The 16,915-nt window shown below is 37.0% G+C and overlaps 4 protein-coding genes and 1 long non-coding RNA gene across 5 annotated transcripts; 1 reads left to right on the forward strand and 4 right to left on the reverse strand.

Annotated features, from left to right (window-relative positions):
* Positions 1–207: 207 nt before the first annotated feature.
* On the reverse strand, positions 208–973 carry LOC118438946. The gene is made up of 2 exons (XR_004837158.1): positions 856–973; positions 208–610 (listed from the first exon to the last, which is right to left on the reverse strand). It is a non-coding gene; the product is annotated as an uncharacterized LOC118438946 (long non-coding RNA).
* LOC110859777 (claspin) lies at positions 471–5,483 on the forward strand. Its single transcript, XM_022108764.2, has 7 exons — positions 471–619; positions 747–2,535; positions 2,611–3,223; positions 3,299–4,295; positions 4,388–4,851; positions 4,941–5,117; positions 5,180–5,483. Exons 2-7 carry the CDS (start codon positions 764–766, stop codon positions 5,297–5,299), a joined length of 4,143 nt encoding a protein of 1,380 aa, XP_021964456.1. The 5' UTR covers positions 471–619; positions 747–763; the 3' UTR covers positions 5,300–5,483.
* Positions 5,283–7,682, reverse strand: LOC110859778 (ethanolamine kinase 1). The gene is made up of 7 exons (XM_022108765.2): positions 6,993–7,682; positions 6,838–6,920; positions 6,700–6,757; positions 6,350–6,627; positions 6,051–6,283; positions 5,753–5,969; positions 5,283–5,688 (listed from the first exon to the last, which is right to left on the reverse strand). Exons 1-7 carry the CDS (start codon positions 7,101–7,103, stop codon positions 5,625–5,627), a joined length of 1,044 nt encoding a protein of 347 aa, XP_021964457.1. The 5' UTR covers positions 7,104–7,682; the 3' UTR covers positions 5,283–5,624.
* A 146-nt stretch (positions 7,683–7,828) lies between these two features.
* LOC110859776 (proton-coupled folate transporter) lies at positions 7,829–11,702 on the reverse strand. Its single transcript, XM_022108763.2, has 10 exons — positions 10,766–11,702; positions 10,128–10,682; positions 10,001–10,046; positions 9,787–9,932; positions 9,566–9,710; positions 9,285–9,499; positions 8,914–9,203; positions 8,722–8,832; positions 8,515–8,644; positions 7,829–8,443 (listed from the first exon to the last, which is right to left on the reverse strand). Exons 2-10 carry the CDS (start codon positions 10,472–10,474, stop codon positions 8,383–8,385), a joined length of 1,491 nt encoding a protein of 496 aa, XP_021964455.1. The 5' UTR covers positions 10,475–10,682; positions 10,766–11,702; the 3' UTR covers positions 7,829–8,382.
* Positions 11,703–12,649: 947 nt separating this feature from the next.
* Positions 12,650–16,422, reverse strand: LOC110859814 (proton-coupled folate transporter). The gene is made up of 12 exons (XM_022108809.2): positions 16,159–16,422; positions 15,605–16,091; positions 15,423–15,533; positions 15,235–15,344; positions 15,135–15,168; positions 14,961–15,059; positions 14,638–14,878; positions 13,661–13,815; positions 13,459–13,596; positions 13,272–13,388; positions 13,059–13,182; positions 12,650–12,984 (listed from the first exon to the last, which is right to left on the reverse strand). Exons 2-12 carry the CDS (start codon positions 15,975–15,977, stop codon positions 12,912–12,914), a joined length of 1,575 nt encoding a protein of 524 aa, XP_021964501.1. The 5' UTR covers positions 15,978–16,091; positions 16,159–16,422; the 3' UTR covers positions 12,650–12,911.
* Positions 16,423–16,915: the final 493 nt, after the last annotated feature.

Below are 16,915 nucleotides of genomic sequence, written 5' to 3' on the forward strand. Positions count from 1 at the left end.
CATTTGCCGAGGGAGATATTACTTTCTTACTACATCCGGTTCCAGCTAATTAATGATGGCATTATGGAAATACATAGTTTACTTGGGTGAGAATGAGAACGCTGGTAATAAAATATTGAGACATAATTTTATGGTAATATTTTGTCAAAGCTTACAAGCCTGGTAGATGTGGATGCGAAAAAAATGATTTTTAAAATGGTACTACACTACTATTTAGACCCTGATTTATTAAACACAAACAAACTTTCGTTTTGTCACGTCTCATTTTGAGTATTATTTTCTGTTTCTTTTTCTTCATATTTTACCTTCTTTTTGACTTACTGTTCATGTTCGTATGTTAATTTATAGTACAAGATCACGATTGCGAAACTCATGGAAAGCTCTCATGAGAACAAAGGTGTGTGAGACGAGACAAATCAAGTGCGCCGGGATCCCAAAAATAGAGCGGTTCATAGAAATCCAGTCTGTTTTCATATTTTTCGTTTTCATATTCACAGCTATTTTAAATTTACAATAAAATGTGTGAAAGTAACGTTGGCTCAAGTTACGTGATTAGTTAACAAGCGAATTGTCTTCCGACCGAATCCTAGAGTTATCCTCCTACTCGTTCCTGAAAACGGCAAGTTTTGATATTCATATGTAATATTCATGTTGCATATTGCATATAAATACTGTTTCGATTTAAAATTTTAAGTATGTCTCTACAATAATATTAATTGATGAATTCCATTTGCTTGAATTTACAGATTGATAATTTCAAAGAATGGAACTCTCTATACTGAGCGAAATGGAAAACATTTCCAACCTTCATGACCCACCTCAACCGGAAGTTGAGGCGGGGGATTTTTTACTTACCAAAAGCCCAAGTCCACTACCAGCAGCAGAAGATAATGAAGACCTTGGGGCAGACCAGAGTGACAACGACAACATGGTCATTGCAGAAGAAAAGAGTGACGACGATGATGAAGACAGGAATATATCTTTCCGTTCAAAGAAGAAAACAAGGTTTATTACCAGTGATGATGAAGACGAAGACTCAGATTCTCCTCACAAGTCTCCAGAAAAGTCTCGGTCCCCAAGTCCATCGTCTCTATCCCCACCGTCAGATGTTCATGATTCTGCCGATGACGAACAGCTTCTCGATATTCCTTCCACAACGTATGGCAGATCATCTTCATTTAAAAATAGAAGACAAGTGTCTTCACCAACTCCGCCATCTCCACCCAAGTCACAAGAACGGTCTGCATTTTCTCTCAAAACGCTAGACCCTGACATTTATGGGGATGATTCTGAAGAAGAAGTCCGTAGTTTGCATAGCTATCATGGAGGAAATTCCTCAGATTCTGACCACCACCGTGAAAATGACGACAACGAGAATGAACAGAATAACAAAAAGACTGGTAAAACCAAGAAGAAGAGGAAAGAGCCACTTCCTAAGCGAAAAGCTAGTGAGAAGGCGAGAGAAACTATGATGAAAGAGTTGGCGTCAAAGACGCAGAAAATGGTTCGAGAATCCAGAATTGAACTCCCCTATCACAAGCCTAAGCAGTTGACGCTAGACGAGTTTTTGAAAAGGAGGAACCGAGCGAGAGCCCCACTTTTGGAGAGTTTAGTCCAATCTGGGGAAAATTTGGGGTGTGGGGCTCGGAATGGGATAAGTATGGAGGAAGATGTTCTCCCCATTCTGGCAGAAGTCGAAAAAGACGACGAGGAAATTAGAAGGAACAAGGAGTTGGCAGATATGCTGGAGAAGGTGGAACCTATAGTAGTACTGGATACACTGCCAATGTCATCCCCATTAGGGGATAATGTCGAGATGGAAGTGAACGATGAGGAGAAACAAGTTATCCCGTCGGAAGATCATCATCAGGAAGAAGAGGGGGTAGATTTGGTCAATGCAACTATTGTCACAGAAGAGAAAGACGACGTTGATAAGGGTGCAAAAGAAATGCCATCCAAAATTGATAATGATGATATCATCACGGATGAAGTTAAACAATTAGTAGAAGAACCAGTAATAACATTTGCGCAGGATGACGCTATTAATACGGATAAGAAGACTGAAGATAATGATAATCCTCCAACCTTTGACGAGCCTCTCGTCGTTGTCGAACCGGAAAACCAAACTGTTGTCATCCCCTCTTCACCAATCAAGAACCAAGAAGACGATCCAACCCCTAATATCACCACCACTTTAGAAGATCCCACGTCCACATTTATCCAGGACGAGGCCGCCTTAAACGCCTTCCTTTCCGAGAACAAACCCAAACCCAAGAAGCTAACAATAAAAGAAATGATAATGAGGATGCCCGGTTATGACAAGATTGCACAAATGAAACCAGTCATTGGCGGAGTTCGAAAGGGATTCAGGGTCAACCCAAACGAGATAATTGATCTCAGGGATGACCTGGATAAGAACAAACCGAGCAAGAATGCAAAAGCGATGGATACTTTGATAAGTCGTTTTGCCAAACATGCATGTGCTGGTGCGTCCTCAAATGTGGAAGATTCCAAACCACAACATTATAAGCTTCAGTTAGTTATTTACTTAAATAATTATATTTTGTATTGATTATTTGGATGCAAATTAAATAGTTCAATTTATTTAAGTGTCAATAAAATTGAGAAGGATTCTCAAGGAATGCTTCACTCCGTTGTAGACGATATTGACTATGTTTCTACCCCTGTGGATGACGACCTCGACATTATTACCAAAATAACCCGAACTACTGGATCCTCCCCTCGTGAACAAGTGCCTGGTGAGAAAATGTTTCGTCTCAAGAAAGCTCTCAAAGACAGCATTCGTGCCAAAAAGGCGAAAGAGTATGAAGAGAGAATTAAGCTGCACTCCATGTACAATGACGAGTTGGAGTTCAAGGATGATCTTCCCGATGATGAGATCATCCTTGATGACGAAGAGGGCGAAGGTGGAGTGTCTTCTGAAGAGGATGAAGAAGATGACGAAGAGTTTGACGAGGAGGAGGAGGAAGAAGAAGATGTAGAAGTTGTGTCTGGAACAAAGAAGAAACGAAAGAGGTTATTGTACGTTGATGATGAAGCTGAGGATGAAGATGGTGACCAGATGTCCTCCAGTGATGATGACGACGTAGATGATATTGATGGCGATGATGAAGGTGATGTTGAACTGGAAGATGTTGAAAATTCTCAGTCACAGAGCTCAAAAGTAGAAAATAGTGAAGACACAACTGATTTTAAATCGCAAGTGAGTACAGTTACGTATACTTTTTTCGATTATGCATGTGTTGTGCAGTTAACTATAATATAGTTTATTTCACAGATTCCGAAAACAGTAGTGTCCGACTTGGCCTCACAATCTCAACCTGTAGATCAAATTGCGCAACTTTTGTCAAAGACAGGCAATGCAATTGATGCCAAAGATCTCGACTTGTCCAATCTCTGTTCGGGCAGATTTCCTAGTCAAGAAGTACCACTCACCCCGTTCGAGAGTCAAGCTCAAGATTGCTTTGGATTTGATGAGGACGATGACGAAGAATTGGGGAACATGTCCCTTACCTCATATGCAACCACACCTGGGACAGGAGCTTCTAATATCAATAATGATACTTCTATCGTGTCAATCCCAATCGTTGGTGACGCCGAAGAAGCAGAGATTGATTTAAATGAATCTAAATCCGCCACTGAGAAGAAAAGTGATGAAACACCCAAACGAAATCATAATAGCATATTTGAAGAAGATATAGAAAATGCTTCAGATAACGACGACATTGTACAACAACCCAAAAAAATCAAACCAAAACGCCTCCACTTTTCAGACGATGAAGAAGAAAACGACGATAAGAACGAAATCGAAACCTCTGCTATGTCGTCACATGACGACAATGACGAAAATGAGACTAACGACGTACCTGACGAAATACCTAACTATGATGATGAGGACGACGACGAGGAAGCAGAATTTGAACGACAACTAATTCGTCAAAAAGAACAGCAAAAAGCAAAGCCCAAAGGTCTCTTTGGTGCAAATGGACTATTAAGGAAAAAATTTGTCGAACATGAGGCTGATCTGTCAGGGAGTGACGATGATTCTGGAGATGAGGACGAGCAAGGGTTGAATTTTTACGAGCAAGAAGATGGAGACGACGAGGAGTTGGATGAAGATGCAGTACGGACTGAAATTGAGAGAGCTCATTTGAAACACTTGTTGGACAAAGATGACATGGAGATTCGAGATTTGCAGTACGAATTTTTAGAAAAGGGGGATTTGGAAGATGGAAAGCAACGAGAGAGAAAATTTAGATGGACTGATGTCGATGGTATGCAAGCGTTAATCAACCATTATAATTCATGACTCGACATTATATGAATTATTATGAATGGTCATGAAATTGAATTAATTTATTTTTAGACGCTTGGGGTGATGACCACGCCATGATGGGAGATTTCGATGGTGATGGCGTTGGAGAGGAGGAAACAGAAGAAGACGCGAAGCAAAGAATTGCAGAAATAGAACGTCGAAAATGGATAAATGAAAACTCTCAGATGCTAGAAGCGACAGAAGAAGAATCTCAGAGAAGCATGTTTGAAAACAGCAAATTCTTAAAATTGGGACGCACTACAAAAAAGAAAATTGAAAGTTTTATAGAAAATTCTTCATCAAGTTTCATGATGATGAACGAATCAAGTAACAGCGTTCAGCAAGATGCATCATTTTCTGCCTTGATTAAATCGAAAATTACTGGAAATCCGCAAAGTTTTCTCTCTGCGTCAAAACTCACCAACAATGCCATATCTAAAGATGAAGAAGACTCGGTAAAATTGTCGTCAAAGTCACAGCCCCTGTTTGCTTCACCAGATGATCCGTGCTCGAAAGTAAGAACAATTTCTATCACTTTCATTTCGAAACTACATCAAAAAATAATGGAGCTTGTACATACTAATTTGCTGTGTATCATTATTAGATGAAACGAGGCTCCTTCTTGTCCCGAGGTTCTCCATCGCTGACACGTCTCGCTGAAATTACAAAATTAAACGTTCCTAAAGCTAACGATATAACAAGCAACGTCAAGAATAACTCTAGAAATTTCGTCTTTTCCGTTATAACCCCTCCGGATCAAGCTTCAAAACAGAACAATAAGGTGATTATGCTTTTCCATTGTCCATATTTATGAATTTTCAAATAATCAAACATTTATTGCAGGCTGCCAAGCGTCCAGCACACAGTCAGGGAGCGCAACCCAAGAAATTTGTGAAAATGGATCGGTCTTTCAGCAACATGGATGATTCGAGTAAAGATGCAAGTATTTTTAAGTGGTTTTAATCTTTTATTGGGTGCAATTTATTTTTGATTATTTATTATTCTAATTAATTTAAAAATTGAATGATTGTTGGTTGTGTGAGCAATACTTCCTATCTCATATATATGTACATAGTTATATTTGGATATAATTGTGTATTTTGTAAATTCTGTTCAGAACTAAAAGTAAATCCGCATAAAATCGTAACTTTAATACCTAATTAATCCTAATTATTGCAATATTAAAGCTCATGAATGTATATAGGTGCAAAGAAATGTCGCTTCCCATTTAATTTGCCAGACTCACATTTGGTTTAAAATTAATATCTTCCGTTTAAAAATTGAACTGTTACAAAAATTTTCGGACTTCCTTCATTTGTTTATCATACTCGATGTATCGTAGTCCGAAATATCTGATGAAATAGAACAGAATTCAATTAAACATGACAATCAAGTTGAATATAATATTCCTCTTACCCAGCAAAATCGAAATCAATCTTTGAATTATGAGCTTGAACAATGGCCCACAAGCTCCAAAAAAGGTGTGAAGCCGGTTGGCAAAGCTCGATCCAATATTCAAACTTTTCCTGTGATAATTCCACCCCCTCCAATTTAAAACCTTTCAAATATTCTGCAATCCACTTGGATTTGAAAGCACGATCTGGGCATTTGTCAAAATCCGGATTGTCAATCCCTATGAAACAAGTGTAAAATAATAGATCGATATATTGTAATTAATTCATAAACTGGCCTCTTTAACCAATCTGCGTCTTACCAGCAAATTCATTAAAGTGATTCGCAACATCAAAGGCTGGGTAGTTGGGCATGGCGTACTCGAAATCGATAAATGACACTTTGGAGGTATTGGGGTCATAAATGATGTTACCGAGAAGGAGGTCATTATGACAAAATGTTATTGGCATATTTTGTGATTTCAAAATATTTTCCATTTCTTTAATCGCACGAGTTCCAAAACCGGGGGACACGTCGAATCCGAACGTTTCCAACCTGCATTTTTTTTAATTCTCTAAAACATTAATAAAACCGATTTTAAATTTAAATACCACTACCCACCTTGCAACCAGAGTCGGATTCGTTTGTAAAATTTCCTCCACGAGAGCATCAAACGTTCTAATTTTATTCCACATCCCGGCCTCTTCAGCATGATTCCCAGCAAGACCGTTGGAAGGAATGTCGCAGTGCATTTTCACCATCTCGGCCACAACGCGAGGATACACTTCCGGTGATCTTACGTCTTCCATTGACAAAATCCTGCCTTGGATAAATTCGTAGCAAATTCCATTTCGGAAAATCGCATAGAGTTCTGGTCCTAATCCATAGCCGTGCAGTAGCTACACAAAATTATGTATATCATTTTTATACTCATCGAATTTTAATGATAGTCGATAAATAATTATGTATACAATCATCGTATCGATTTCTGCTTTTCGGTCAATCATGAGCTCGGTGTTTTGACCGTACCTAAAATGAAATATGATACAATATTTACAAATCTTTAAAAAAATTGTAAAAATTAGTTTGTAAAACAAAATTTTACTTACATTCTAATCATTACGACATCCTCGCCAATCTTTCCATCTTGATAGTAGCCGATCAGTTTATTACTAATTCCACCGGTGTAAAGCTAATTATATTTGCATACAAGAATCATTAGTAAATATTCGTTGTGAAAATGAGCATACTTTCTTCTACTCACCTTAGACCGAACAGTTTCCGGATTCCAATTCGGTCTGACAACTTTAATGATTTGGAACGCATCTTCTTCTAAAGTTTCATCGCGTAGAGTTATTTCTAACGTGAGTGGCATAATGTTGTATTTTGTAATGAAATAACGTCGATAAACAAAATATTGGCAGAAACTTTAAGAACTTTACAACTCGGTTCAAGTGTAAACTAGTGACTGCAAGAGGAAAAGACAGAACTGGAATGTCTAGTCGAATGCATTACATAAGTGTTTCCTAATAAACCGCAGTCGTCTCGTTTAGTATTCTGGTTTCGTTAAATCATTTAACAAGTAAAAGTAGCTCAACCAATCTCGATTGACAATGGACTGCAATTAAAAGAGTTGCGTGTCTGCAGAGTAAGAAGAGACACGCACGTTTGTCTTTGTCTTTAAAATTGAATAACTGATTATTTCAGAAAAGTCGCTATGTAGCCGGTTTAGGGAAACGATGTAAATTTTGCGTTGGGTGAAGGTGAGCCCAGATTCATTAATATGATACCCATTATGCAACACATTTAGCACAGAGATAAGGCAAATTGACACTATTGATGTTGAGTACAATTGTCTCACTTCTTAAATTACACAATTTAATTGGTTCCCTCATTATCAGTTAAGTGACAAAATAATCTCTTCATTTCTGGGTTTATTATACTTCATGCAAACACTTGAAAAATTTATGTAACATCCAATACTGGATTCAGTTGTGATTGTCTCGATTACTTTCCCTGGCTGGATTTTGAAGATGAGCAGATGAGAAAGTGCATAATGCAAATGAAATCCGGGGTTCTCCTTATGTGGAATCTGTTCAATTTATTTGTAGCAATCATTTTTATTTTGCAAAGTAGCAGGAATTGTTTCATATTTTGTTTAACTCATACAAATGAGAGTATCTCGATTTTTTTTAGATCTGCAACTTATTTACTTTGACAATAATACCTAAAGTTTCTCTATCTATACTCCGAATTTTTAGGAGAGCAAAATGTATTAAGTCAGACTTTAAATATGTATCGTCAAAACAATCACAGAGACTTCGTACAATATAGATTATTCTTACTAACTAAATATATTTAAACAGTTACATATGCTAACTACATGAACTTCAGTTGACATTATTATTGTGGTTTTTGACACTTGTAATAAATTATTGCATTTACGGTCACAACAACATGATGCGGAAATGGTTAATCTAATTTACCCATAAAAACTAGAATTTAGAGGATATTGAAATTATTGTGATAATTTGGCCACCCAATTCGTACTTTAGAGTTCAAAGATTCATTTTGAGTCGAGTTGTTGAGAATATATATTAATTTGGAGTTTCTTTTGAGATTTCCCATAAATTTCAGATTTATAAATTATTTAACTACTGGTCCTCCCCTGATAATGAAGTGAATGGAAATTTCCGTGTAGCAAAGAAGAAATATCTGCAAAAAATATGTATTTTTAGACATCGACTATGTAAAGTCGGTGTTTTTCAGAGACAATTATGACTTACATAAAACTGAGCAAAATGATTGCATGCAGGAACGCCGATAAACCAAACACAGCTCCAGGCCAGGAATGTACGGTACTGCTGTAGAGCGGATTGAACAGTAAACCTGCAATGATTGGCATGCATGCCTCCCCTAGAAAATCATAAATTAATATAATATAAATTAATATTCTGAAATCTTAATTGTCCCACGTAACGGTTACAACATACCGATTGAGACGAACGAAAATGCTTTCGCAAGTTCATCTTTCGCAACACACTTTGACACCATGGATCGCATCACGATTGTTATGAGACCACTAAACATTTGCAGTACAGCACCTGAACATTTACATATAAATCAAATACAGTTTGTCCTCAGCGCTAACCATATATATTTTACTATAAAATTACTATCCTTACCAAAATACATCGCAGTTCCAACTTGGGCGCTGGCGAAACACAAGTTTGATACTACAAATCCTACAGCACTAAAAATCCCAATTATGGCGTCCCTTATTTGTAGCGTTTTCATAAGGAGAAGCGTAATCAATCCACCCGAAAGACAAATTGCCGTGTCAGCCGTGGTGAATTTAGAAAATGCCTCAGTGTCCCATTGAAATTTATTCCGTGTGTAGAGATAAGCAACTTGCATCGTTCCAAATAACGCCAGCATTCGGAGAAATATTGTAATCATCAAGAGAATCACCCACCTTGAGTGTAATAATAAAACTTTATCAATTTGCATAATTATATAAATTGTAAATGTATTTAAATTCATTATTCATGCGTACGTTCTTAACGGTCCTTGTCGTTTTCGAGTAACAGTGGATAGTGTATCCTCTACCGAGCGAAGATCAAACACTTCAAGGAAAACTTGACGAAGTCTCGTATTGTGGATTGACTTTCCAGGAAGCTCTTCAATAAAGTAGAAGCCATAAATCAGTGCGATCGTGAAGCACAACGCGGATATGAGGAATACAGGGACAAATCCATAGTCCTTATAGATCTGGAAAATGAAGATAACTTTTGATTTAGCTTGTCATTTAAAAGTCAGTTAAAACGAAAAATGTACCTTGGACGCAACCAGAAATCCTAGCGTCCCAAGAAACCAACAACCTTCGAGCACTGCAATTCTAAAACTTCGATTCGCTACTGTGGAACGGTTAGATATCAGCGTAAAAGCTGACATAAGGAATGCAACCAAACCTCCAGTAAGACTGAAAAAGGTTAACACTAAATAAGTATTTACCGGCATCTCAATTAGTAGAAAGCCAATTAGTAGAAGAGACTCACCTAATTGGTATTGAGCAGATCAAGACGTATGCAGCAGGAATGGATGGGACCATACTCACGAAGCAGTACATCAAGGAAGCAATTATGTAACCGAGCAGACAAAATAAAATTGGTAGCTTAGACCCATTCCGATCTACAAAAGGACCCTGTCAAAATAATCACCCTTATTAAATAAACTCCTATATCAAAATCCATACCAAATTAACTTACTTACCAAGAACAACGCAAATAATACAGGAACTAGTGCCTCAATTATCGACCTGTAACAAAATAACCATAATTAACTATTTGTTTCATTAAATTACGGATCACATTAATCATCAATTTGACACCACGCTCACCTATACATATTGTAAACGGCAGCATCCTGCTCCACCAATTTCTCCTGATCTGGATTTTTCGTCAAATTCTGACACAGCTCGGGGTCAAAGTTATGCTCAATTCGACATATCCGGTCAATATATAAATTTTGTACGATAACCGTGGTGCACGTGTATCCAATCATGTGGAAGAACATGAGCAGTTCTATGCTATGATTCTCCTTGGCAGACGCGATCAAATCCTTCAGAAATGGAATCAAGGCGACGTTTCCGTTTGCATTTCGTCCCTTGTCGTCATTCCCCATCATTCGATATGAGAGATTATAGTCGGAACCCGTAATTGGAGATTCTTCACTTGGGTGCATCATCTTTATCGGAGTTGCAATAATTATCTACTCGAAACTGGTAACTTTTGCACCAAAATAATAAATAAATGGCGGAGTATAATATATTGACCAAAATTCTGTCCTTGGTTGGTGTGCGTATATTATTCACTTGCTATTATTGACTCAAAGAATTGACATGTCTATTTCTTGAATAATTTAGTCGTTCCTCGTTCGTTTCCCAATTCGATATCTACAAAATATGGCCATAAAAATATACCAATTAATTTATATTCTCATAAAATGTTAAAGTTATAAAAAAAATTAGATGTGTACCTCAGCCGAATGATAAATATGCTATTGTCTCAAGTTATTAAAATCTAGAGCAAGTTTTGTTACACGCATATTTAATTCCTGTTCCACTTACAATAAATTTACTACAAATATAATGATCAATTTGCTTGGGTGTTAATGATTCAATTTCTACTTATATTTTTAGTAAATTTCAATCGACATTTTATCAAAAATATAGCATTTTAGAAAATTGTTAAACTTTGAAGCCCTAAAAAAAACCTAACCAACTGTATAATCTTCTAAACTCACGTATGACGTATTTATCTCTACATTAACCATGATTAACATAAAACCAAGGCAAGGGAATAAAATTTGCAGTAAAATGTTCCACTACTACGAACCGAGCTATTACATATTATGACTTGCTGTCTAAACTATTGACTAAATATTATTGACTACTTTAGCAGTTTTACAAACTACACTTTTCCCAAAGTGCGATCTTCCCTTGTGCAGCTGAGAATAGAAGAAAAGAGTTCGTTCATATTGCATGCTGCATATTATGTTATGTACATACTGGGCCCACTGTAACTGTAAGTGGCTGTTTTCTTCGAAACCGACAGAGATAATGAAAATCTGATGATTGCATTGGATTCCCCGTGCGATTTTGCATAAGTACCATAAATCAGTTTTTTACTATTTGCAATGCAAATTCGCATGGAAAATGTTGAATGGAAGCGGGCGGCGAAAATTTTTCATTACAAAAATGGGGAGAGAAATGGCGAATTTTAAAAGTGTGGCAGGAATCGAACGAGCCGTATAATTTAGCCCAACAGACTATAAAGACGTTCATGGGGACGGGGTGGACTAACAACAGTCGAAGAAAAAATTTTTGAAATCCTACAAGGACCACACCCATCATGAAGGCGCTGAAGGATGGAATCCGAAGAAATTCACGAAATTCCAACGGAAACCAACCTCACAGCTGACAGTGTAGAAGCAGATTATTCAATGAGTGCTTAAATTGAACCTTAGACTTAGGACTTTGAAATGTGGTACTTGCCACATGCCGACCATCCCCCAAAGGGAAACCAGATTAAAGAAACCCAGGAGTGACTTCAAGCGGTACGCTCAGAAAAAGTGACGAGGATTCTATTTACAGATGAGGAGATTTTCACATAGGAAAAATATTTTAACAAGCGAGTTGGCCTTATCTACGCCAAATCTGTCAGAGACATCCCCCAATATAGACAAAAGGTCAGAAAGCCACATTATCCAAGCTTTGTGATGATTTTGGCAGGTGGGAGCTAATTGGGGCAATTTCTCTACATTTTGTTGAAAATGGGGGGAAGGTGGGGGGATCAAATTTCTTAAAATACGTTTTCGAGTCCGCGGTACATCCCCTAAGTGAGATCCAATTCATTGAAGTCGACTGGACCTTGCAGTAGGACTAGGAATCAGCTTATAGTGCAAAAAATGACCCAAGCGTGGGTAAAAAACAAAATTCCGAACTTTTCCTCCTCTCGGAAATGGTAATTCTACTTTCTGGATTTGAATCTCCGGATTATGAAAAATGGTCAAAGTTAGGGGCAAATGTGTGTTCTAAGCCTCGTAGAAGTGTAGAGATCGGAAAAAAATTTTTGACCACGGAATGGAACACTTTGCCCAGGAATTAGTGCGTGCTTCAGCGGAGAACTGCAGGCGGTTTCCTCAGCGCTGCATTAATGGCAGGGGAGGAAATTTCGAAAACTAAAAATTGTTTTCTACTCAGAAATTAACTGGCTTTCGGTTAAAATTAACTCGAAATTCGTAACATAAAAACTGTTGAAGCCACAGGGTTTCATTTCACTTACAGTTTCAGTGGGCCACCTAGTACATAGGCGTTCTATACCGAATCATGGTTACACAGCAATTCACCGACATTGTGAATAAATTTGCAATAAAGTTTTATTTTATAATTTACGAACTTCACAATAGTAAAATATTTCATTCTATGCATACGTAGTAAAACTTTCAAGATGCATTTACAAAGTTAAATTATTTAAACGAGTTAAAAACAACGTGGTTTGCATTGAAATAGTTTGGAAAAATGGTATCTACACAATATTAAAGATGAGTAGGACCGCGTTAAGATTACAAGACAAAAAATATCACACGTCAGTATTAAAAGTAGTCATTTACTAAATGGTCGTTAAGCTTCAGCCTCATTTTCATTCCTCATATCCTCGTGAGGAGCGTAATATCGCATGGATATGTAGAGATAGCTGGATGGAAAGGGGAATAGATTGGTTACATTTTTGTAAAATTATTCAGTTTTAGAAAATGGATATGTTCTTACACAAATGCGATAAGGATGATGATGTAAAAAGATGTGGAAATAAGAAATACTGAGCCAGGAAATGTGTTGAGTGTACTGTTATACACGAGGTTGTACAATGGGACCGCGATTAAAGGCATCGACGCTGGAAGATAAATGAAAATTAATTATACGTAATATAAATTAGGCAGATAAATTATGTAGGGTTTTTTATATAAATATTATAAATCTAACCTTCCCCACAAGCAAGAAATGTAAATACTTTTGCAATCTCCTCTTTTGCCACAATTTTTGATAACATGGCTCTGATCACAATTGATATTAATCCGGCAAACATCGACATTACAGCTCCTGTAAATGTACACAATTTGTTTAGATTGAATAATAGATTTTGTAAATGTGTGTAATCATCATTACTCACCAAGATAAATCATCCACCCAGCGGAAGCAAAGGCAAAAATTAGTGTCCCTAAAACACTTCCTACTGTACCAATGATGCCTATGATGGAGTCATTCAGCTTAAATATTCGCATAGTTATCATCACCATGATAAAGGTCCCTGAAAAATAAGCTCATATCATGAGTAATCTTGTGCAATTTAAAAGATCTTAAGAAATCATTACCGGTAATAGCTATGAAAGAATCGGCTACACTGTACTGGGTATAATTTGCTAGATTCCAGCCAAATTGATGCCTCGTGTAGAGATACATCGTGTTGAGATAGCCCATCATTATAAAAATTCGGAGACAAATTGTTATCAACATGATATGCATCCATCTGGAATAAATATGACCATCATGGATTAAAATATAAAATCTTCTTGAAATATGATCTTGATCTTAACCTTTTCCTTCGTAAGAGAATTCTCAAAAATATCCCGTTGCTGCGGAATAGCAACGCCTCACAACCATAGCTTGTGGCGTAGCAATTTTTGAATTACCAAACTTTATCACGGAGCAAATGAAAATTTCAGTGATACGTTCCATGGATATATTTCCAAAATTATTCAACTTTCTGTGGAGGCATTTTACTTCAAAAATGACGTAATCATGGAGACATTTTAGCCCGACCCAGGACTTATGTACCCTTGTTGTCCATCCGTCCGTCTTGCGTCTTGACTTAAGAAACTTATTCTATCAACTTCAAATTTCGGAAAATTAAAAATGACAAAGTAATAGTATAAAATTTAAAGTCGATAGGATAGATTTATGAGAGTTATTGATAACCAGACAGGCAGAGACACACCGGACAAAGCAGGTACACAACCCCTGACTCGGGCTAAAAACCGAATTTTTTTCAAGATGTGTAAATCCATGGAAAAAATATTTTTTCAATGAGAGGAAATATCCTTCACTACGCAATAAAGTCACAGACCAAAATAAAGGATATTTCCTTCTTTCCGTGTCTATGCCGAATTTTGAGACAACGGATAAATCCGTTGCTCCGTCGCAACGCCTTAAAAATTAGGATGGAAATATCCTCTGTTCCGTCACAACGCCAAGTTTATGACGACGGATATTTCCATTGTTCCGCAGCAACGTTCGAAATCCGGGGACGGATATATCCATCGTTACGAAGGAAAGGGTTAAGGCAAAATACCGTCTGCATTTTCCAGGTCGTTCGATAGCAATTGTTGCAAAAATATCTTTTACAGCTGCAACATTAAACATATCCGAACAACAGTGGCGAATCTCATCCTCTGGTCGATGATTCGATTCTTCTTGAATTGCAATTACCCCATAGATGAATGCAATGGCGTAAAGAAGTGCACATGTAATGAAAACGTTGTTAAAATCTCCATATTTGTAAATGTAGCCTCCAGCAATTAATCCGACAGGTCCTGCATTAGAATCATTTAAAATTATGTGTACTCGTCATTTTTTTAAGAAAGTCGAATTGACAATTAAATCTATGGATTTCACCTCCCAAGAACCATGAGCCTTCCAACATCGCGACGCGAAAACTGCGATTTTCGACCGTTGTAATTTTACTCATATACGAGAACACAGACATAATCATGGCTGGAAATAAATACCCACAAATTTAATACTTCCTTGAAAATGGTTGACCTAAGTATGTAAGTGTTGAATACCTACCTACCATTCCCCCAGTAAGTGCGACAGGAATAGACTTTAAATAGTATATGAAAAATTAAATTTCTGGCTTGATTCAAGTCACATAAACTTCAAAACTTACAGCAAATAAAATGTATTCGGGTTGAAGGTCCGGAGCATACGTCATAATGAGATAAGTCAATGCCGACAGTAAATACCCCAAAAGTGGGAGGAGGATGGGATATTTAGCTCCTATTATGATAAAATTTTTATTCCTATCAAATATAAATAATTTATATTGGATATTTAGTTAAATGAACAATAAGTCACCATGCACGTCAGTCCAAGGTCCCAAAAACAGGGAGAATAGGATCGGAAACCCTGCTTCAATTAGACCTCGATACGTCGTGAAGATCGTTACATGGTGTTCAACCTCCGTTTCTGAGAAAGAAATTATTTTAATTATCCAATCATCCCTTTGTATATGCAAATTTACAAAATTTCCTTGATACCATAATTACTATATTTTGGATCTGTCAAGTTCTCACAAATGTCCTTATTATATCCCAGCGTCACTCGACAGACACGTTCCAAATACATGTTTTGCACGACGACAGAAGACCCTGCGATTCCCACCATGTGTAAAAACATGAGAGGTTCGATCGTAATATTTTTAAAAATATTGGAAGCGGTTGGTGGCTGTTCTTCTGAAGAAGATGGAACGTTGACGGGACGGATTCCATTTTGAAAAATGGAATCGTCATCTTCAGAAGAAGACGAGGAAGACGTTAACGAATCTCGATGGTTGGTAGGCGTTCTTGTAGGTTGTCGTAAATCGACCGGATGTCCGTTTTGAGTCCGAGGTATGTCGAATGGTTCGTCCATCCTTTTATTTGAAATATTTATATTGGAAGGAACAAAGGAAAGAAAACTTGTTCTACGGAACTACGTGACTTTTAGCTGAACCACATTAAGCCACTGCTGGACTCTGGATTATGTCTGCAATTAAAATAATTGTTATAGTTCATGCTAACCTTTTACATATTTACTTTAGTCGTAATCTTACATGGTCAAACTGCTACTAGAGTAAACCTTTGTTTTACTTTAACGTAGCTAAAAGTCAATAATAACTTATTGCTATTTGCCTGACTCATCCTTCTCCACTTGTAGGAGGCACATGATCTCGTATCGTTGTTAATGCAGTGTAATGATCTATTGTGTATTTTTATTAAGCACAAACATGGAGAACAAATGTATTTATCGTACAATTCAAATGTATGTAAGTATGTATAAAAACATCTGATCCATGAACAAATCCACTTTTCCCCTTGCATAACAGAATTCATAATAGGATGAAAGAGAGAGAGAGACGATCCGTTTCTTAAATAAAAGCCACAGCTACGAGAGATTCAGATTCATACATGAAAATTGTTAAGCGAAATAAATGTTGTGTGATTTAGTTTTAGAGGTGTGTAGTGTGTCAAATTCCGATATGCATAACTTTATCACTTCGAGATAATACAGTCTTGTTCCAGGCATGCAAAATCATTCTGAAGATTTACACATACTCTGAGTGAGTTATATCATCGGTAAATTCCACCCATCAGTTGTAATATAGTTGGACACGTCAAAATTTAATTCTGATATGCAATAAAGTGTCAAGATATCGATATAATGATATACGTATGACATATGCAGACTAATACGCATTTTCATTCATGTACGTACATACCAACTTGTCAAGTTTTTTTTCGTAGTCCGCGTTTAAAAATTATGCAGGGCTTTAGCTAGAGTACCACTGAACTTAATCACAACTATGTTTG

The sequence above is a fragment of the Folsomia candida genome, unplaced genomic scaffold, assembly GCF_002217175.1.
Source record: "Folsomia candida strain VU population unplaced genomic scaffold, ASM221717v1 Fcan01_Sc028, whole genome shotgun sequence".
NCBI classification, from domain to species: Eukaryota; Metazoa; Arthropoda; class Collembola; order Entomobryomorpha; family Isotomidae; genus Folsomia; species Folsomia candida.

What these genes read in the sequence shown, in the direction of transcription:
- LOC110859814 (XM_022108809.2), bottom strand. Translation starts at nt 15,977, where the DNA reads ATGGACGAACCATTCGACATACCTCGGACTCAAAACGGACATCCGGTC. An exon ending in TCCAAAATATAGTAATTATG is followed by an intron (nt 15,534 to 15,604) that starts GTATCAAGGAAA and finishes TTTCTTTCTCAG; the next exon opens with AAACGGAGGTTGAACACCAT. An exon ending in CGACCTGGAAAATGCAGACG is followed by an intron (nt 13,816 to 14,637) that starts GTATTTTGCCTT and finishes TATTTATTCCAG; the next exon opens with ATGGATGCATATCATGTTGA.
- LOC110859778 (XM_022108765.2), bottom strand. Translation starts at nt 7,103, where the DNA reads ATGCCACTCACGTTAGAAATAACTCTACGCGATGAAACTTTAGAAGAA. An exon ending in AATCCGACTCTGGTTGCAAG is followed by an intron (nt 6,284 to 6,349) that starts GTGGGTAGTGGT and finishes AAAAAAATGCAG; the next exon opens with GTTGGAAACGTTCGGATTCG. An exon ending in ATTGATTTCGATTTTGCTGG is followed by an intron (nt 5,689 to 5,752) that starts GTAAGAGGAATA and finishes CTATTTCATCAG; the next exon opens with ATATTTCGGACTACGATACA.
- LOC110859777 (XM_022108764.2), top strand. Translation starts at nt 764, where the DNA reads ATGGAACTCTCTATACTGAGCGAAATGGAAAACATTTCCAACCTTCAT. An exon ending in TAGATGGACTGATGTCGATG is followed by an intron (nt 4,296 to 4,387) that starts GTATGCAAGCGT and finishes ATTTATTTTTAG; the next exon opens with ACGCTTGGGGTGATGACCAC. An exon ending in CAGATGATCCGTGCTCGAAA is followed by an intron (nt 4,852 to 4,940) that starts GTAAGAACAATT and finishes TATCATTATTAG; the next exon opens with ATGAAACGAGGCTCCTTCTT.
- LOC110859776 (XM_022108763.2), bottom strand. Translation starts at nt 10,474, where the DNA reads ATGATGCACCCAAGTGAAGAATCTCCAATTACGGGTTCCGACTATAAT. An exon ending in ATCTGCTCAATACCAATTAG is followed by an intron (nt 9,711 to 9,786) that starts GTGAGTCTCTTC and finishes AACCTTTTTCAG; the next exon opens with TCTTACTGGAGGTTTGGTTG. An exon ending in ATTTTCGTTCGTCTCAATCG is followed by an intron (nt 8,645 to 8,721) that starts GTATGTTGTAAC and finishes ATGATTTTCTAG; the next exon opens with GGGAGGCATGCATGCCAATC.